The following is a 22,152-nucleotide window of genomic DNA, read 5'->3' as shown; positions in this document are numbered from 1 at the left end:
ATTTTGGAACATTGAACAATGTAAATCTATTCTAGTATACCTCAACAATGGAATTATGATCAGTAGAAATGGCCAAGACATGGGACCTTTAAGGAAAGCTCACGAGTGTTTTGGCTTAACTCATACATATTATAGCTAGACTTTAAAGACCATAGGACAAAGACCCTGTCAGTGAAAGAGGTTTTACTTTCAACAAGACTTACACCTCTCTAAGAAAACAAACCCATATAAAACAGGTTTACTTGTCTACATGTTTGGGTTTTGAGCTAAATGCATATTTTAACTGGCTTTATCCTCATGATTGATATGCAAACTTTCTGATGAATGGACATGAATCAAATTCAAAGACAATCTGTCTAATATTGTTGAGATACTTAACTCAAATCTACAATTGAAGGGTCACTTCCATGTGCCTTGTTTGGCTCCGTCAAATATGGGCCTTTTGGTTCCAGACTATAAATAGATATATATATATATATAGATATTCTTCAATAGTTGTAGTGATATCTCAGGCTGGACCAAGGAAGTGGACTTACTGACAATTCCATTAATATACTTTAGGACGAGGCAAAGAATATGTCTGTAATAATTGCCTGCAAAATACTTAAATAGTTTCCTCTGGTGCAAATACTGCGTGCAAAGTCATATCATTTTCAGCAGTCTATTTAACATCATATGGGAAAAAAGGAGGCGTACAGCCAGGAATTGGAGCACATTGCCTTTGTCGCGTCACACCCCAACAAACCACCAAGCTTCACTATTTCATTGTTTGTCAAGATAAGTGAGGCACACCTGTGTTATGAGAAGAACCAAACCGGACCAGACAGGTCAGGAAGCCTCGGTGCATTCCAGTGCAATAAGGAAATCTGGGCACTGTGGTGAGCTCCGATCATGGGAGCAGACCTTCAATGTACACATGTGAGAAACATCACAAGGCAGACTGCTTCGCTCTAAGGGAAGGGCTTTTTGGTTGTCAGCAGGGTCTGAATTGTGGGGGCGGCTGTAATCGAAACACACCAGCCATATGTAGACACTGTGCTACCCTTTCCATATGGGATTATTTACACGTCTTCTTTGTTGTTCAAGGATCAAAGAGAAGGAGATCCATATGAGTTGATTTTATGACACATTTTTTGCAAATGTGCAGGGGGTAACTTTAAATGCCCTGTAAAACCTGTTCCACAGCATGCAAGACCACCCCATTAAGTCTGCTATCCCACATGAATACAAAGGACATCTGATTTACCGTATGGTGTAGACGCTGCTACAGAGTGTGAAGGGAATGTGTGTTACTGGAGAGGCGGTGGATGTTAAAGTTCCACTTGAAGTACATACATTAATCTGAAATGTAAACCTACATCTACTTGGAAAAAAAAGAAGCTGCACAGGAATCAAAACAAAAGCAGAACACCATACATTTATTGTGGAAAAAAAGCAACATTGTGAAGGAAAAAGTCTATTCTGGCACATTGTTCATCTTTATATTACAAAAAGGAGGAAAAGGCTACAAATCTCGATAATTTATACAAATACGACATCTTTCAAAAATAAATCTTTAATTTAGTAAACGCTCTGTGAACAAGTTTCTGCAATAACCCACCGCTTGAGATCCCTGAGCAGAGACACAGAGTGACATTTTTTCCTTTTTCCCCCTTAACATCTTCACTCAAGCAGCTGTTCATAAACACTTTATATACACAGGAGGACTGAGTGAGCTCTTTGACTAAAGGATATGTGAGGTGTGGGGGGGGGAATGAGTGTGAATCGTGATTATCTTCATAAACATATCACTAGTGACCATCAGTCAATTACAGAGCAGTGTTGACACCGTTGTGACTGTAAGTGACATTTATGTAACACATACATCTAGGTGTTATTTGTATCCACCAATAACGAGTCACTCAACTGTAATTGGAACTTTTACCCAATCAATAAATCACAAACGTCACATCTGCTATCTTCCTTTTACATGTAAAAAAACACAGTGCCAGCTGGTTCTGTTGCTAAGGTAACACAAAGCAATAACTTACTATGTATAAACTGAGGACACAGATATTTCTTGAGGTGTGTGGCCAATAACAAACAAATAATCACAAATACTGTACATAGTCTTACTTTCCGCAAGGTGCCGTTTCACTTGATGTATGCTGATAAACAAACAAACAAATAGATGTTAATTACACAGAATATATACAAAAGGAGACCTTAAGACTGAGTTTTGAAAAAATGGGAAATACTTCATGTAACCAACCAATCTTGCTCAGATTCCGAACTTCCACTTTATGTTTGGCTACTTTTTTTGCTGCAGGATTTTCTGTATACTGTACACAATGCAGGAATATATTAGGATTCATTTATACAAAACACAATGTAATTCGTTTTATTCCAACAAAAACATAGGCGTTAAAAGATTTCGTCAGATGTGAAATGTGCATTGTTCTATGATGAATCTCTCAATGAAGGTTTGCACCGGCATTGCTTTTGTATTTGGTTAGAAGAACTTTAATTCAGTTTCAGCTCTGCACACCGGAAACAGTTTCAGGCGTGTGGTTATACATTTACCTAAAACCTCTTTGTTATTTCCACTCCTAGCTTCTTACTGCTGTCATCAAACAAGTTAGCATTCTAACTTGGCTCCCTTGCCAGTACAGAAGAATAAGCAGTAGAATTAAAAATGCCACCGAATGCTACTTAATGCTAGAGGAGATTCAAACCTTTTTTTATTCATTAAGGCATTACAATTTGAAAGGAGTCCCAATTCCTTTGCTTTTGACTTTTCCTGCCAAAACATACAGTACTGTATTTGACAAAGTCCAGCCTTTGTGAGGTTTTGCAAGGCTATCGTTGTGCTGCAATGGCTAAGAAATAAAAATCCCTTTTTCAAGTTTTTCGCCAAATAATAGGACATCCTCAACAAATGGTTTGGAGTGATTGTGCTACTTTAATATCTTCAAGAGAAACTTATAACCAATTGAGGATGGAATTTTTGTTTTTTGTGACTTAATTTGGTGAATTTGGATGGTATCTAAATTCTTTATTTAAATATAGATGGTAAAAGCAGTGTGCTGAGATTGTTAAGTTATCTCACACTGCTTTGAGACAATATTCCCAGCCCTTTAAACTGCAACTGGTTATTTAAAAAAAACCTTATTCATCACAAATGTTGAAGGATGTACCTACTTTAACTTCAAGTTCAAGTGCTCTGGTTATAAAGTATAAGAAAAAACAAACAAACACACACGTGGTTCCTGTGAAAGAACTCAATTTGAGAAAGTTCTAGAGTCCAAACACCATGTATTGCCGGCCAAACTGTGAGCAATGCTTCTGAGGAGAGCTGCTGGCCTGAGGTGTACGCAGAGCTCAGGAGTTATTAGGAGGGCTGGGCGCCACAGTCATGGCCTCTCTGAGCCAACTTCCTCCCTGAGTCTATTCTGTCTTTCCTGGATGAACAGAGCGAATAAGGATCATGTAGGCTGTCCTTTCCCCCAGGTCTGGCGTACAGATGGCAGGTGGGCTGGCAGAGGGAGCTCAGGGGCTCATGGTCCTCAGGCCTTGTTTCTCCATTATGTTCCACAGCTTACGCAAGTTGGACTGGGTGATGGTGTCATCCGGTTTCAGTTCAAGTGCTCGGAGGTAATTGGCTTCAGCCTGTTGCAGCTTTCCGTTGAGGTGGAGGATCGCCCCCAGGTTCATCAAGGCAGCAGGATACTGAAACCAAAAATAAGTCATTTTAGGACACAAAAGAGTAGCCTAAAGCTTTGTTCCAAAGTTACACTTTTGGTTTCCAGGACACCTTCCATGTTATTGAGACATAGGTTCAGTTACTATAAACACAGTGAGTCAGCTGCTAAGACATAGCAAGAGTAAGCTGACTGGAATTGAATCATCACTAATTGTCTGTTTAGAGTTGACATTTGCATTTAATATCAGAGGCTTTGAGTTGATGAGGTGAATAATACTAATTAAGACTAACTAATCACACTTTGTGGCTATACATAGCTCAACAGGGAATTTTATATGACCAGAATTGTTTAATATACAATTAATTGTTGTCTGGGCACTGGGATCCTAACAGACAAACATTAAACAGATGTTACTTCTTTAAACAGTTTCAAATGTAAATCTTATTAAATGAAAACAAGGAAGATGACACAGTGGATGACTCCATGAAGTTATAGAATAAACAGTTATTGTTTTCCTTTGAAATCACCCTAAAAGAATGATTGGTCATCCTGTGACGCTATAGAGCAGACCCTAGCACGTTATTTGGTCCTGTTTGTCTGATCGCACAGACTGTGGTGCCGTGTTTGGAGTTTGGTTACCATAACTTGCGTGCCACTGTGTCTTGTCTGTGGCCACAGATGTCACCAGGACCAACAAGTACTTTGAAGTGGGCCGAGATGAATATACTGTAAATAACCAGTGGTGCCAAGGGGCAGTGCGACGGGCGGGTGAGTCATGAGGACATAAGTACAGGAAGAGTGTCCAGGGTGCAATCACGGTGAGACTGTGAAGGATCCAAGCCAAGGGAGGGGCCACATCTGATCTCCATTTTAGTTAGAAGTGTGGAAAAGATGTCTAATTCCGTAGCAAAGCTACTGTTTTACTGCTCGAGACTATTGTGATTTTAGTGATTGCTTTCCTAGGAAACAAGGAATGTTCAAATAAAACAGGCTTAGTTTAAATGGCCAATCATGTGCTTTTATTGCAGTGTTTGTGACTTTCTCTCATAAAATGATCCCCCCATAGAGTACATCTCTGTCACATGGAACGGCACATGATTATAGCATCTTGACATTTACTATACCACAAGCCTAAACCTTCATTTATTCTCTTGGCCTTTAACTTATCAAGAGTAATTCCAAGAGAAACGCTCTTGAATGAGAGAATAGTGCTTTTCTATAAATGTTCTGAGAAATCTGTGGTATGTTCTGAGAAATGCGTTGCAATGTGAACCATTCACAACAACAGCAGTGCTGCAGTAAAACCGTCATGGCTTCCTGACAAGACTCTATACTGTAGCTGTACTGTGCTGAGAGAGTAATGGTAATCTCTCGATGACCATTTCAACATGTTCAACATGACTGTTGTTAGTTGGGCAGGTCATTTATAAAAAGGCCAAATTAAACCATTTAATCTGATGAGGCAACAGGCAGAAAAGTGAAAGGACTAACAAAATGATTGGAGCTTGTATTAGTGTACCAGATGTGATGGCAACCCATTTAATAGTTGTCAAGACATTCAACGTCTGGAGCTAGATAACAAGTCAAGGGATCAGTAGAGTCATTAGGAAACATCGTACCAAATGTTGTGCCTACCCATACATTACAAGTTTCAAAGAGGAGCTGGACATGTTTAGCCTTAGGGGCACTACAGAAAGTTAATGGTTACTACAAAGCTTCATTTCATGGCATTCTATTGCCATCAAGACATTTAACTAAAACAGACAAGTGTAAACCTTGTATTGGCACTTGGAAAAAGTAAGGAGATCACCAAAGTTCGTAGGATGTATCCTCTGAGGACTATGAATATTTGAAAAGAATATCGTGGCAATCACTCCAATAATTGCTGAGATATTTCGATGTGAACCAAAAGTTGCTAGCATGGAAAAAACACATTTTAGAAAAAAGTAAAACAATGCAACTGCTTGACTGATAAATACATATTCAGAGACTACTAGTCATGTTTTTATCTTTACAAATCAATATATGATGAATAAACTACTAACATATTTGAACAATTCAAATCATGTTTTTTTGCAAAAACAAGGAAATGCAATCCTCACGACAAACAACCACGGCTGGTCATTTGAAGGTAAACACGTTTTAGATCCCTAAGAGCACGTATATCATGGTGAGTTCAAGCTTAGATTCTGCATATCAATGGTTAAGTTATCCATGTATTGAGAATTCCTTTCAGATAGGTTACCAAACACAGTCTGAGATTGTATGGCCATTTATCTTTCCCTGTCCGCACTGTAGGTTGTGTGAACTGCCCTCCACTCAACTCTTGTCTCACAAAACTCTCAAAACATCTCTCTGTTTTTCCAGTGTCAAGCTTGGATGAGTGATGCTCCATGCATGAGAATTTCAATGGGAACAATATGTCCAATAGCATAACTTTTCTCATAGGGAGAATTACATTGGTGAATAAATCAAAGAGACTCTGTAATCATTCTGTTTCTCCTTAGAGAGGAGCCACTTTTCCCCACTACACATATAAAACATGCTTCACATGCCTTGGCCAAAATAAAGGCATGACCAACACTTCTGCGGCTGCTTACTGACTGCAAATATGCACCATTAAAGTTAGCAGATACCAATTCCCTACACTCGCTTTATATTGTGTAATTACATTAATCCTTATAGCAAAACACCAGTTTCTCTCTGTGCAACAATTAATGTCCAGAGGAGCAGCCAGAGCTCTTGACTTTAATGGTCGGGGTAATTCTGAGGCTGTTTGCGCAGTAAATTACCTTCTGTTTGACCCACCGTTTGAAGGTCAAACCACAAAATAAAGCAGGGGGATCAATTTGCAAGTAAGGGGATTTTAACCACACAGAATACAGCTAGCCAACGTATATAACTGTTTATACATATGGACATGGTTGAAAGTGACAGTGAAGGGGCCACACACAGAGACTGTACCCACAAGATGTAGGTGAAAAGTAGGTGTATATGTGCAAATTGGTGTTAAGGCCATTTTGTGGTGTTGGTGAGGATCGAGTGAATTGCAATTATTCCAAAACCTCAATCAAGGGCGCAGGTTTGGGGTCAGAAGTCGTGATTCATTTATTGTTGATCATAATACATTAAGATTAAAAAATAGTCTTAATATAACAACGCATTCCTCAGTCTATATTTGTTTTGATTTATTTTGTATAAATATTAATATATTGATATAATATTACATTATTTAAAAAATGTTGGACAGAAAATAGAAAATGTAAACTACCTTGGAACTCAATAACTGATTTATATATTTTGAGGAGCTCTGTCTTTTACTGCATTATCTTTCATTTTGAAGTCTTTTTAGTATAAATATTTATAAAGCACATTTGTTTTTTTTACCCACAATGTAGAGGAGTTGGTGGAATATTTCCAGGCTGCCAAATGTCTGCAGTAATTCACACAGGCTGCATTTGGCCCAAACAATAACCAGGAAGGTAGGACAGCTTGCAATTTGCCTGAGATGCCAAATCCAGGGCAAAGGAAGTCTGAAAACCACTCGCTACTGCTTGTAAGCGTCCGTGCTGTGAGCGCAATTAACTGCCTCTAAGTTGACATTTTTAAATTCAGTTTTTCCCTATCTGGATTTGGCGGTTGGACAGTACTGTAAGAGAACAAAGTTGAGGGTTGTTTTAGTTTATAAATCAATTTGAATTCAGGGGAACATGCCTCCGCTGACACTTCAAGTGGAAATCACGCCCTTGGCCTCAGTCACTTTCTAAGATGTCAGTCTTATGACTCAGAATAAATGAAAGTATGCTATAGGTCAACTAATATCTTGCTTGCCATGGGGGGAAAACGCAATGACGATTCAAGCTTTTACTATTATGTATTTTAGGTGACAACAACATAGTAAAAGTGTTTGCACATAATAAAATGAATTGACATTTTTAATTGTGATGGAAAGGACCATGGGGAGCACACATTTTCCCTTTTTTGTTGTTGTTGCCAAAACAGTCTGTCCAGAATATAGTAGGTTTCATATTGATGAGATGTTGGTAGGTATGTGTTACCACAATCCTTTGTAGAAAATCTACTGCTTTTCCCCTTAGTGAAGCTCAAAATATATTTTCTTCTCGGCCCATGCAGGACTTATCAATTCCCGAGTTAAGTTTCCAACTTCCACTCTCCCTATAGGCTCCCACCTTTCTCCCCTATTTCATATATCCAAGACTTTTGTGATTTATAACCCTCCTCTTGCATTCTTCCTCACCCTTGCCACACTTGCAGCACTCTGCAAAATGTTCACTTGTCTAAAGCTTTCATTTTTTCCTCATTTCCTGCTGCTCTGCAACCTCTCTGCCTGAGTACCCTTCCTAAAACTGGCATGAAGCAGCAGAGGCCTGGCCAGATGTGGAGCATATTAGCCTAGACCGTAAAGCAACATATGCTTTAAAGGCTGGGAGAGTAAAAAGGGAGGCGAGGTTGTGGAATGACCTGACCATAATGACTTTACATTGGCATTTAGGTTAAGAATATCCAAATGGAATGGGAGAAGGGCGGATGTCATAGGGTGCAGAGAACGACAAAGAAAAGCAGACTTCCTCTGGGATTTAGCTCGTCTAGATAGAAGGAATTGTAGGGCTAAGGGACTAAACCCTTTCAATGGAGGGAATTGTCCTCTCTTACTATGAGAGAGCAAACATATGTGCTTAATATAAAACACCAGTGCCTTTGGAGAGTGAAGACTAAAGCCGCAGTAATGCATGACATGACAAATGAAGATGGACAGGGTACATGGCTTAAGTCAAGTCGCATCGGAGAGAACAAAGGGTAATGGTAAGAAAGATGGATGAAGATGCTAAATTATAATTGCGCCTCAGCTGTAAGCAATACGAATGGCAAAAGGCATCCAAGCAAGAGGGACCAAGTAGGAGCGAAAAAAAGGGCCTCTGTGTTTAGATGTGGACATCGAATGCGTGTTTTATACGATGACATGTAGAAATGACATGGATCTGGCTCTGTAAAGAACTTTAAGGAACACAAAGATCCTCAGTTTATTTTTATAAAAGTATATTAGGGGGAGGGGCGCTCCTCGCAATAACGCCCACTGTCTGTGTGTCCAGCAATAGTGTAAGCCCAGATTGGTGACCTAAGTTTACCCTGCCTCTCGCCCATTGACTGCTATGACCCTTACAGAAAAGCGGGCAACAGAAAAACAATATGCTCCCTACATCTGGGCTTAATTCGATTTAAAAAATTGAAAAAAGTTGAACTCCACATTGGAACTGAAAACACACAGCTCAGTTTCATGGTTTCTGTGTAAATCCTACATATTATCCTTTTGTTATACACAAGTTTTTGTTAGTCAGTGTTTGTATATATTATACTGGAGCTTGTGTGCTAGCAGAACCAAACTTTATTGTCTGTATAACAGTGTCCAGATATATTTTGATAATTAATCCTGAAATGATTCCTTCTAATCAAGACGCAGGAACAAACAGGGTGACCACATGGAAAACATATTTTTCTCCCTACGTGGCTCTCACTTAAACAACTCTACCCCTCCTGCCAAAGCTCTCAAAGACTGAACCCCATTCATTTTCAAGATGTCACAGTCCCCTGACAGAGTGTTGTTATCATTATTCTTTTCAATCTACTTACCCTGTCCTGTCCTTTGAAGCCAGTGATGGATGCTATACAAACAAACCTCTGAACTTAGTGAAAACCTAGCCCTCATTTTTCTGGGACCCACTGACAATGAAGGCCGTTGTGACAAGGCAGACCGGGCAGTCGTGATATTGGAAAGCCACCCAGACTGTGATTGCACACTGTCAATCAGGGAAAAGTAATGGGGATGATTAGCTAGTTGTGGTTGTACTCACGTTGGGTCTCAGGCTCGCTGCTTGTCCGTAATACTTCTCGGCTGCCTCGTTTAGGCTGGCTTGTCTGCGAAGGGAAAACAGAGAGAGGCGGTCATTACTCATCTTTATTGCTCCTGGCTTCGGATGAGGCCTTGAACCCCGGCATGTTTACTGGCACTCATGGGTCACTGAGAAAATAACAGGAGGGAAGAGCGTGAGGAATTGGAAAAGCCGATCCAATCGACTATAGGTTTCTCGAACGATAGCATCTTTCACTTGATAACATCTGTGCTGAAGAGTGCACAGCCAGCACTTTCTGATTTAATTGGAACTTGAGGTCAGGACATTTGGCTTAATGGGTACTTGAAGAAAACTCATCAACAAACCAAGGCTGGATTGAGATTTGACTTGCTGGATGGATGCTGTGACTCTAAAGGAAGGCAAACAGCGTGGAAGTCATTTAATCAAATTATAATAACAACCAGGACAGCAGAGTAGATAGAGCAGATGCACCACAATGTGCTGCATATGCCACACTGCGACAAAAAGGTATTATAGACAGATGGCTTATCGGCATGAGTCCCTGGAACCAGAAATACATCGTTCCCGAGGACATAAAACCTGCAGTCAAGACAGGATGTCCTATATTATGCTTTTCATAATCCCCTGCTCGGCCTACTGTTAAACAAAAACCTGTGGCTCCTCTGTCACAACAAGGCCTTTCCTGTGTTTAATACTTTGTTATCTCAGACATCACCTTTATGGTCTACAGCTGCATGCTTCTCACTGATGGTAACAATTGCAAACTATTTAACTCTGACAAAGTCAAGGACAGAGTCAACAGCGGCTGGCTGTGGAGCCCCTTAAGTCGTCATGATCAAAGGAAGCCAGGCTGTTGGAACCACAGTTTCATTTAGGCTGTCGCGGTCTATTAAGGGATCATCATCCATATGGCTCCAGATAAAAGGCAGTTTTTTTCTTTAGGATTACAAGACTGGTGGCCTAACTAAACATATAGTATTTATGTTTGGTTAAAAATAAACCTACTTTTGTGTTTTAACGTTTACTTCTACTTATTCTACCTTTTGTTATTCTTCACTGATCAATGAGGAGGCGATTACTCTTTTTCAGTTACATCCAGCATGGTTAGGTTTTTATAGCTTGAATGTAGCCTGGAAACAATCTTTTTGGGGTCTTATTTCAAACGTATATTTTCAGTCAACCAGGAGTCAAGGGTGACCCTAGAAACAGACATTTACAACTAATTGCTAAACCAGTAATGGGCATTTATCCTTACCCAAGAAATCAAAGTTATTGGTAAGTGAGGAGAAAAACAAAACCTGAAGTCTAAAGCCATGAACAGCTCGGTATGACTAATGATTCGTTCCAGACAACTCTGAACGTGGACATATCCAACATCTGAAGTCACACAACAGAGGAAGACATCAAACCATTAACTTAAAAGGCAACATAAAGTGTATTTGCCTGTATTTCTTTTTTCTTTTTTCTTAAAATACGACCATATAGTAAAAACACGTTCTACATGTGTATAGTCGAAATATGTCAAAATATGTCGCCAATTGTAGGTAGCTGATTAGAGTAAACACTATGTGAAAGTTATCTTCTCTGCACAAAATGTATTGGGGAAAATGTTATGTCAAAGTCCCAAAAAGTTTGATTGTGTGTACAGTTGACAATAAACATCAGTTTGATACTGTCATTTCGCGTCTTGCGGTTGAAAAGCTTGGAGTTAGACATTTCAAATGGGAAAAACTCAGACCTCCAAGTTTTCAGGAACAACATCAGGTACATGCTAACATGCTCAAAAGGAAATGCTAACATGCAGATTTTTTAGCAGGTATACTATTTACCAGGTTTGCCATCTATAGGCTTAGTGTGTTGCATGCTAAGCCAAGCTACTTAGCGCTAAATAAAAAGCTCAGTTGAGACTGATTAAAGGTTTTTGTTGTTGAAACAGTTCACTCAAAACCATATCAAATCAATGTGGGACCTGAACCAGGAGCTCACCAAAGCCAATAGGATTCAGCAGTTATTTATCTGATAGTTGTTTCGATATTTCAGTCTGTGACCTAAGTGGTGGACCAACCAACACTGCCATAGTCCGAGTATTATGTATTTATTTCAACAAGGACCATGCATACAAATACATTCATCTCAGAAAAGAGAAGATGTGAATTATGCATATATTATTATGTCATGCTGTCATGACTAAAACACAATTTATTTGGTGTAATTTAGATCCTTAAGGACTTATCCTATATGGAATCATGTTGCATACTTCAGAAAAACAAGAAGAAAATGCCACTGCTGTTTAATTACATAAGTACAACTGAATTCTTCCTGATCTATTCCAAGAAAAACATTTTACATTCCAAAGGCGACCCAGACACAGACTTGAGTTTCTGAATTTGTCCTAAGATTATAAATGGTGGTTCCACATCCAACCACAACTGTATGCTTGCCAGCATAATATTTAGAAAGCATAATCTTCAGAGTAGAAAAAAAAGCAAAAATCTAATAATATAATATCATTATCACATTTGTAAACATCATTAGAGGAGAACTGGAGAGCTGCCACACAAGAGGCAGCGCGACCTCATACTGCTGTCTGACTGCGGGTTCTGTGAGGGCAGAAGACAAAGGAGGCCAAGTATGTAAACCACTGCTTCATTTGAAACCCGAAGAACAGTCAGTGTAAGGCTCCAAGAGCACAAGAATAAAGACAAGGATGGGAAATTGGAGTAGGAATGAAAAAACCAAATCCCCCAGGAAAAAAATCTCCAGCATTTTTCAAATCAGCAACTCAACCGCTGATCTTTTTACCCTGACATCTTGTTGTCTGGATGGTTCATAAACCCCAGACAGGGACAAATCACAGCACTGACAGTATTGCTCATAAGCGTGACATTGTTGGATACTAATGACTGAATGAACAAATTGCGTTTTCAGCAACAGCCAGAAATCTGTGCTCAAACCACAGCCGTCCCATCTGTCTCCAGCACAGAAGTACATTTATTTCTGGGTAAGAATGCTACACTAAACACAGACATCTTCCCTAAGGGTTGTACTGTATGTGCAGTAAATCTAATGTAACCTGCTACCAATAAACCGCTCCTATTACCATTATTGGTTAACAATTTAAACCAATTTATTTGATTTTGGAATAAGAACAGCCAACTATGCACAAATTGGCATACCTAACATCATGACATGTTAGTAATACACAAAGTATTATGTATTATGTTATTGTATAAGACACATGGTTTGAATATTAATCTATGAGGTGAACTATGAGTGTTTCCTTAAGGGATTCATTTCCCCCTCGCTCTCTGTGAAGATGCAGAATTAACATCTTTACTGCATAATGTTTCAATGTCATTTTTGGCTTTGAATGAGATTTTTTGTCAAGAGGCACATTTTTCAAAGAAGGCAGAAGATAATTATTAGTTGGGAAACAAAACTGACAAAAAAACCAAGGGCCCATGGGGGCAATAAAAGACATTTGCCTGTCTGAGTGTCTGGCCCTCCTTTTAATCTCTTCCTTCCCCCGTGTAGATTCACTTGTATCCTCACCAACCGAGGGCCTTTCCACGTCAGCGTCCAAGACAAACACATAAAGAACATGAGCTGTGGAGAAGTGGGACCCCATGCCAAGCAGGCGGAGAACAGTTCAGCGGAGCACAGCTTGAAGCTCTTTTTAGCTGCCAGGGGTCCAGACCCTGGAAGAGACTCTCAATGCTGAAAGCTGCTGGTGGTGAAGATCTTGCGTGATGGGACTGGTGTGGTGAAGAGCTATAAAGCAGCTGGGTCTTACATACAGTAGGTCCTACGAAACTCTTACATAGAGCTATGGAGCAACGTTCTGCTATAGAGTAATGCAGTTTCAAACTTTGGTGACTCAGGACATGAATGAAGGGTCTTTCATGAACAGTTATGGCGCATTTCCACTGCAGGCCTCGCTCGACTTAGTACGGTTTTGTTAGGCCTTGTTAGGCCTTGTTAGGCCCGGCTCACTTTAATGCTGCGCTTCCATTACAGTTTAGGAACTGGGGTAGTATCTATAGTAACGGCCCGTCCACACAGCGGCGTGCGTTGAAGCTTGCCGCTGTGAAACTCGACCAACAACCAATCACACGAATCTCCCGCCCCTGACACACAAGCAGCGGTTTGATTGGCTAGAGCTTGTACTGGCATATGATTCGATTGGCTGACGCTTCTGCCGAGGCTTCAAAAGTTGAACATCGCTCAACTTTTGCAGCGAGCCACGCCAGCAAAGCTCCGCTTCGCTTCCCACAATGCAGTTCGGCGAAAAGTGACGTCACCCCATTCAAAGTGAATGGTGAAGCTTTCAACGCACGCCGCTGTGTGGACGGGCCGTAACGCAGTGTAGGCGGAGCCGTGACGTCATCTTCAATGAGCACCCCAGAAAAAAAACATCAGCTGTTAGCTGTTAGCACTCAGAGCTCACAGCTCCTCATATCTGTTCAGAAACTAGACAAAAGTTAAACAAGTACAAACCACAGACTGTCTGTGTCATGGTGAATACAGTCGCTGGTTTATTTATGTCTGTATAGGACGTTGTTGTGAGTGTGGACGGTCGGAGCATATACTGCGTTAGCTTAGCCGATCTCCATTTAGAAAACACGCATTTTAAAAGGTTTTTCGCCTGCCGTCTGTCTGCAGACTTGTCAAAGCATTAATTCATGGTTTTTACTAACCGGTATCAGTATGTTGTTACTTCGGCATCATTTTGAAACGTGTATTACAATTAAATCACGGTCAAATATGTTCATCTTGTTGTAGTTGTAGCCCCCTTGCCAGCGATTCTCTCTCTAGTTTAGCATACTCAGCCCGACTCAGCCCTGTTTGTTGGCCCCGATAGAACCACAATTTTGTCGGGCCAGAAAAAAGGTGAAAAAGTAGCCCCGGGCCGGAACTAGGCATAGTGGAAACGCAACCAAAAACGGGCCCGGCACGACACGGCACGCTTAAACCGCGCTCCGCGCCATGGTGGAAATGCGCCATTAGACATCTTAGGGCATGGGGCAATATTGTTGCAGTCAGAAACTCTGGATTTAACTGACTTGGAATTACAGAGCCAATAAGAGGCTAACGAAAGCAGTTTCTCTGACTTGGTTGCTTGTCATTTCTTCCCAAAAACCTGTATAACACATTACAGGAAAGGGAAACCCCACAAATCATAATACAGCCCCCTTTAATTTTCTACAGTATGTGTAATCAATTTGCCTTTTGGTACAATGTCCTCTCATCCTCTACGAAACAGAGAAACGTCCCATGTTGCAGTATTGACAAGTCTCTCTGACCAATCAGTGCTCTGCAGTGTTTTTGATTCTACCTTCTAGTGTTGATTTAGCTCGCTTGGAACAGGAAGTACCACAAAAAGCACCAGGTACTGTCCACAACTGTTTCTAATGAAAAACCAAAAGATTTGAGTGAAGTAGAGCTGAGCCGTACCATGCAGTAGAAATGCGGTTTAAGCTAACCGGCCCCTGGCTTTGGCTTCATGAGAATGGTATCTAGTTTCTCCCCCTCACTCTCGGCAAGAACGAAAGTTGAAAGAACTGCTCTTGATGTGTTTTAAAAAGGGAATCTCTAAACTGAGTCCTACTGTATCATTTGGTAGGTTTATTCAGTCAGTGGGGCAGCATACTGTAAGTTGGCACATGACAGTATTTACACATTTCCAATCATGGCTTGAGTTCAGAAACACAACAGCTTGTGGGCTGCTAAAGATTTAGCGCTCAAGCTCATCATCTGAACCTTGCACTAATTTGGAAACAGACTTTCAAGTATGAGCCAGGACAGGCAGAGAGAGAGAGAGAGGGGGTTATAGAGAGAGCATATGAAGACACATAGCTGCAGAGCACGCAAAGGCAAACCAGCAGCTCTCAGGCTGGCAGTGCAGCAAGAAAAGAGGATTACAAAGTCCAGCCAAGTAAATCACACTGGCTGTGGAGTAGTGTAAGCCCTGGATAAACCGTGCAGACAGTAGACCTCCCTCTCTCATACACAGCCTCCTTTCTACTCAGCCGTGGAAAACCAAGGCCCACCCATCTCTTCCTTGAATTATATACATACTGTGTCTCTGTGTATGTGCAGGATCCTAACAGAAAGTAATTCCCATCAAACACTCACCTGAGCATATGGGCCGCACTGAAGACCACATCAAACTCGCCGCTGTCCAGGCGCGCGGCTTTCTCTGCCATCTCCGCCGCTTCCAGGAGCCGAGACTCTTCCAACAAAAACTGACCTGGCAGGGCAGGAGAGAGAACGGCAGCGCTGTTAAAACACTGAGGGATCCCCACAGAGGCTCAGAGGGATACACAGTCTGCTAGTGTTGCCTTTGGCCCTAAGAGAGGGACAGCCTGGTCTGCCCCTGAAATAATACGCTGAAACACAAGATATGAGCGCAACACACCACCGCTCTCTGGCCATCTCTCAGACCCATTTGTTCAGACTAACCGACCTTGATGGATCGGTTTCCTTAAGATGGAAATGTTCCTCGCGGAAGGTTCGCGTCTTATTACGGGTGCGGCTGGAGTTGGAGTTGTTGGAGCCTGACAAGGCCGTGAACCGAAGGTGGACCCCTTGGTAAGGGCCAGGTTTAAAGAGGAATTAATACCCTGTTGACTTAGCTTAGCCCCACTACTGTACCAGGATGCTAAACCACTATGTGAACCTTAGCATATTTTCCTTAATAACCGTGGATGAAATTGAAGCCGTGAGTCCAGGCCTGAGGTGAGGAACAGATGTAAAGGGAGACTTAGTGTAAAACAGCTCCAGGTTACAAACACCTGCGCTGTTATGGGGGTTTATGATAAATCAAAGCACAACTACGGGTAATACGGGAAAGACGGTCTCTGCATCAATAAATGGCAGTGTCATGCTATATTCCTTTAATACATGTAAATGTCACAGTGTGACTTTTTAAGAGTATTGCAAGATCTATCTTTGTAGAAGAACCAGTTCCAGGTATGTGGGAAACTTGAGCTTTGACTTGTTTAGTTTGTTTCTGGTCAATTACATATGGTAACTATCAGAAACAAATGAGTGTTAAAATAGTTAAATTACACATTTCCAACACTACATAAATGGCTAAATAGGCTAGAAAATGTAATTCCAGTTTTTGTTCACATCAAAATTGATTTACAATATTAATCGATTTTCTTTCTAAACAACAAACTTTGCCTACAGAACAAAAATACATTATTAACTTTCAACAAACTTTACTTATTTCAATATAAACAAATAATGCCTCTGGAGAAAATGTATTATGTATCTACTATTTTACTTTTATACGTTTTACTATTAACTATGTGGATCAAGATCATGGAGGTTGTGGTTGTTCTGTTTACCTTAGTTAAACTTAAAATGTGATTTTCATTTTCAAACATAGTCCTTAACCATTCATTCGAAATAACTGACAACAATTGATTGGCCAGCTCTAATGGTAAACATCCTTTTTTCGTGTTTTTATTGTACTACACTGTTTAATGTATAAAGCTGTAAATCACTAGCACCCAGCTCGCAGTAAAACATTTTGTGAGAGATACTCCTTGAGCCTCAGCCAAGAGGAAATGTCCATCTATATCCTGTTCTTTGCCTCTGCAATGACACTTTCTTTATGTGGATCAATACAGATCATCTCATTTTCGTTCTTAACCTTTAAAGCTGACAACTTATACACGTTTACGAAAATGCAAAAACCCACCATTGATCCGGTGTATTGATGTCGAGCTGACACATCACTTCATCATAAAATCCTGTTTTAGACAGGTTAGGTTTAAAAGACTTTAAAATTAAGTAAGTATTTAACTTATCAGCTCATTCCAACACAACCTCACTGTGGCAGTGATTGGATCTGAAAGGTTACAGTGCCATGAGTTACATGTAAATAATGGAAGACAATAGAGACGCCGTAATTGTCATGATCTTAATTTGTTGCTATCCTCCACCTGACACTGTAGCTGATTATGGGAAGGTGTATCACAAAACACTGTTGTCTGAACAACAACAAGCCAAGGTGTGGAAGTTCCTGCCTTTGTGCTCACACGTGCATGTGTTAATTTGAAGAATATAATATTTGAGAATGTAAGAATAATGGCAGGATATGTCAAATCAAAGTAGTAAATGAATCTGTGCTTACCATAATGCATGTAGCAGTTGCCTTTTGTGGGATCGAGTTGGATGGCCTTCAGGAAGTACCTCTCCGCTTCTGTTTTCTGGCCCTGAGAGAGACGGATTAAACACTGTCATTATTTTTTCAACTGCTCCTCAAAACTACTCATTATAAAAATACCGCAAGAACTCAACAGCCAAAATACCTTTGTGTATACCCAATGTCCCTCTCCAAACCACAGACCTACTTAAACCATAAATCTTAATAAATTGACACGAAACACATCGACCGCGAGTGTTATTCTTTTAAGCTCATGTGTCCTCCTGTCAGAGTACACACTGTCATGCTTGGCACAGCAGACCAAGCGGGTCAAAGGCTTGTTCATTACACACTTTTATCTGTGCACATTACACTTCCAGAGGATAACCACAGCCTGCCGGTGTGTGTGGCCTGGCTGCTGTGAAACAAGACTGAGAGCAGCGGGTGGAATCGAAGCGAGAGGGGGGAAAAGAGAGGAGAGGGACAACAACGGTGAAGGCTGTCATACATCTTTAGGGATCCTTAGGTTCACACAAACACAGAGCTGGAGGGCACACACACAGAGGTTTTTAATCTGTGTGTTGTTCCAGGCTTTTGAGAGATGGAAAAATCCATTCTCTGAGGGTAAGCATCACTGAAGCCCTGTGGACTTTCTGAACTCCCTCAGCTCCTTTAGACTGTGACACGTAACCAATCACAGCTCAAAGTGAACAGTGCAGCTGGCCAATAGTGTGCCAGCTGGGACTTGGACACGTCCCTGCTCTCCGATGGGCCCCAGATGCCATCTGATCAACAATTAACAATGTGTACTCATCTGTAAAGCCTGATGTTTTAGCATTAACTATGCAGTCATTAGTGTGCGTTTCGCCAACATATTTACCTCTGCATGAATAAAACATAAATGATTAAATTGGACTTGTGCCAAGTCTATAAAGGCTTTAGGTTAAAACTAAATCATCAGACATGATAGTTGTGGATATTACTAGCTGAACATCAGAAATGTTTTCGTGGCTTCAAATTGAAATTATGAGACCTATAATATGGCTTTACTTTTATTCAACGACTGGAAGTCAAATGTAAATATTATTCTTGAAATGGAAAATATAAATCTATGAAAATAAAAATCTATGGAATTAGAAATTAAGACAAATAATATTTGAAACAGTGGAATACTTTGATTGAAAATAAGGCTCAAAATGAAATTGAAAGATGAATATGCAATTGTGTTTGTGTTTAGATATGTACTGATACAGTATGTATGTATTTGTATATGTTTCTAAGAAGGATTACATATATATGGTATGTGTCTATATATATGTGCACCATCAAACTAGCCTAGTTTATTTGCTGAATTATTCTCTATATATTTTACGTTATACATATATTATATGTATGAACAAACCCATACAGTATCTAAGCAAAGGTATATTCATTTTAAACCCTAGATAAATATAAAAGATGAATTATAATTAAATAAATATTGCATTAACCAGAAAAAATAAGGTATATAAACCCTGGGAAATACAGCAAATTGCTTGAGTTTAGTCAAACAGAAGAGTGGGCTCCAATCCAATCAGTAACATTAATGACATATACTTAGTCAAGTGTATAGATTTTCAGTGAGCTGTACATTCAATAAATACATCATTTTCTAATGTAAATATCCGAGTGGAGTTTCCCCTTGAAAACCATCCCATAGCTAAGTACATGTTTATAGGAGTCTATAGTGTCCAAGTAGCGATCCCGGTTCCAGTCTTCAAAGAATCCTCTCTGTGTATTTTTATACTCTTATTCACAGATGTAGGAATGTGTATGTTTGAGGGCCAGCTGGTTTTATAATAACAGACCCATGTCTGTTTGTTAAACCTCAGAATGAAGTCTTCACACACTAAATTGAGTTGCACTTGTGAGTGGATGGAGGATTTACATTATGACACGTCTAAGTACTTAAATGGATACTGTACCATGCCCAGAGTAAAATATATAGCAGCGAGGGAAAAAAAGGGAACACGATTCTGATTTCTCATCTTAAAATAAATGTTATTACAGCTCTTATTAAACCCTTGAGAGGACATTTGTAACACCACTTGTTATATTACTTTAATGTTGAACCCTTTAAACAGCCAACTCCATTCTCTTTCACCTTCAAATACTGGAATACGATGCCTATGGCTCACCTGTATGTCTTTATCAAAATTATATAACGCAACAATCTCTGATGCTCAATTTTCTATCTCTTTTCTCTGGAAAGTCAACCACGGAAGTATTATCAAATTAAAATGAGTTACCTACTTCTCCACTTTTCTGCGTAGAAATTACCAACAATTCTAAGGCAAGGATAAATGATCTTGTCTTTAGCCGATGTGTAGCATCTGCCTCGCAAACTCACAGTCGATAAGTAAAATATGTATTCAATAGGTTAAGAATCATGGGTCAGGTCTTTAAGCGGCTAGGTCTACAGCCATGCTTGCAGCTCTTTGGCACAGCCATGCTTTGAGCTAAATGCTAATGTCATCATGCTGCTAACCTAAGGAGACAATTATTTATATTACGCCTCTTGTAGGTGCTTTACTAATACCATTTATTATTATTATTATTAATCCTTACAGGTAAAACATGTATTGGCACTAAACACAGAGTACAGCCCAACACTTATACATGCTTTATTAAGACAGCTAATCGGCTTTTTAGAATCCCCTGACAATTCAAAAAAAGTGATGTTATTTTTTCTGGGATTAGGGATAATCAAAGTAAACTTAGTCAAGTGTTAGACACAGTATCATGGTAAAGGCTAATTTAGTTTGTTTGCAGGAAAGGATATTTCCCCCCAAAGTGGAACCTGTGCTAAAAAAGTAACTACTGTATGCGACCTCAGGGCTAATAAAAGGCACACAGTTGTATTTCTAAGAAGAGAATCAATGGAACCCACCCACAGTTTGCTGTCACTTCCTTTCCCCATTTCTTTACATGACAACACTCCCTCTTTGTTGAATTGAAAGCACCTTGGGGCCACTAGCTTGACGAAGGGGGCGGAAAACACAAAAATAATAAAGGAAGTCAATAACAAAATGCCAACCACCCTTCAAACCACAATTTCCATTAAATATATAAACTCCTCATTCATGTCAGCTCTCTGTGTGGATACAATACCCTCCCTTTTGTCACACACATGCTGAGTTTATTGGTGCGTGCCTCACACCTCAAATCTCCTGATACCATCGGATAAACTGCAGATGTAGCTCTGGCTCCGCGGATGAAGAGGTGATTATGAATGGAGCCTGTACTGTATATTAGCTGAGGAAATGACAAGTAGATGACTGAATCCAATAGGGCGGCCGTGTCCATCTCTGACCTGCAATGTGAAGGCTACAGAGGGCAGAATCCCATCCTGATCCCCTGGCGTGTCAGCGGAGGTGCGGAGGGGTCAGCGTAATGGGGGGGATGATACCGATCTGGGTTATTAACTCTCCCTTCCTCCCCTATTTTGTCCTCCCCTATTCCACAAATCACTCTGTGCTCCTCGGCTACAATCTCAGCTAGCTCCAGTGTCCCCCTCTCACCCCTCTTTGACCCTGCTGCCAAGCCTTATCTCGCGGTCTCTCTACCTCCCCCCCGCAGGGATCTGAACCTCAAAACCCCTGACAGTATCGCAACCGTCTTCATCACTCACAGGGGTGCCATAGGGAGTGCGGAAGTAGGGGATGAAAGAAGCAGGGGGCTGGTTGGCAGGTCAACTTCCTGCGCTGGTTTTGATCAGACTTAAAAGCTGTTGTCATAAGGCACAGAGCCCATAGCTAACACACAGAGAGAATACATTACATGGTACCCAAGCCGTAACCTACAGGCCTGAAAGCAGTAGTGCCTTTAACTTGTATTTTTTTAATCTTTTGTGTTTACAAAAATAACAGTCCCAATTTTTTTAAGCCTATGAGAAAAAATATGTAATGCTAAACATATTTCTAATGAGTTAATGGACTCAATTGCTAGTCACATTCATATTTATTTTTGTAAATTACTGTCCGATTTTGAGTATAATGGACGCTTTCAGTGGGTGGCTACATCCTAAGTGTCAACATTGGGTACCATGATATTTTTTGTCTTAACATTTTTAGATTGAAATGTATTTTTTCAGTTAATGATTGTTACATTTAACGTATCTGTTTTTTGGAGCATTCAGTCCAACCTCTTACTTCTGATGTGTGAATCCAAAATAAACAAGAGGGCAACAGTTAAAAACCAAGAAGTAGACGTTTAAAAAAACAGATGGAAGAGGCCAAAAGAACCATTTCTAGGCTACAAAAGAGTAGCCCACAAACCAAATGGTAAAGTAAAGGACTGTTACTATGAAAATACCTTTACTTAATATTCATCAGTAGGAACTTTTAGAAATATTTCAATATTTCTCTGATGGATAAAGACG

General features: G+C 40.2%; 1 protein-coding gene across 1 annotated transcript in view; it reads right to left on the bottom strand.

Annotated features, from left to right (window-relative positions):
• Window positions 1–1,397: 1,397 nt before the first annotated feature.
• tmtc2b (transmembrane O-mannosyltransferase targeting cadherins 2b) overlaps window positions 1,398–22,152 on the bottom strand; it is a 101,248-nt gene continuing 80,493 nt past the window's right edge. Inside the window, exons 9-12 of the mRNA XM_034141149.1 lie at window positions 17,721–17,802; window positions 15,710–15,824; window positions 9,554–9,617; window positions 1,398–3,708 (exon numbers count right to left, since the gene is read on the bottom strand). Coding sequence (XP_033997040.1) covers window positions 3,529–3,708; window positions 9,554–9,617; window positions 15,710–15,824; window positions 17,721–17,802 — 441 coding nt within the window. The 3' untranslated portion in view covers window positions 1,398–3,528. The remainder of the gene's footprint in view (window positions 3,709–9,553; window positions 9,618–15,709; window positions 15,825–17,720; window positions 17,803–22,152) is intronic.

The sequence above is a fragment of the Trematomus bernacchii genome, unplaced genomic scaffold (genome assembly GCF_902827165.1).
Source record: "Trematomus bernacchii unplaced genomic scaffold, fTreBer1.1, whole genome shotgun sequence".
Classification (NCBI taxonomy): domain Eukaryota; kingdom Metazoa; phylum Chordata; class Actinopteri; order Perciformes; family Nototheniidae; genus Trematomus; species Trematomus bernacchii.
Note: the sequence above shows the minus strand (reverse complement) of the source record. Positions and strands in the feature narration are given on the sequence as shown.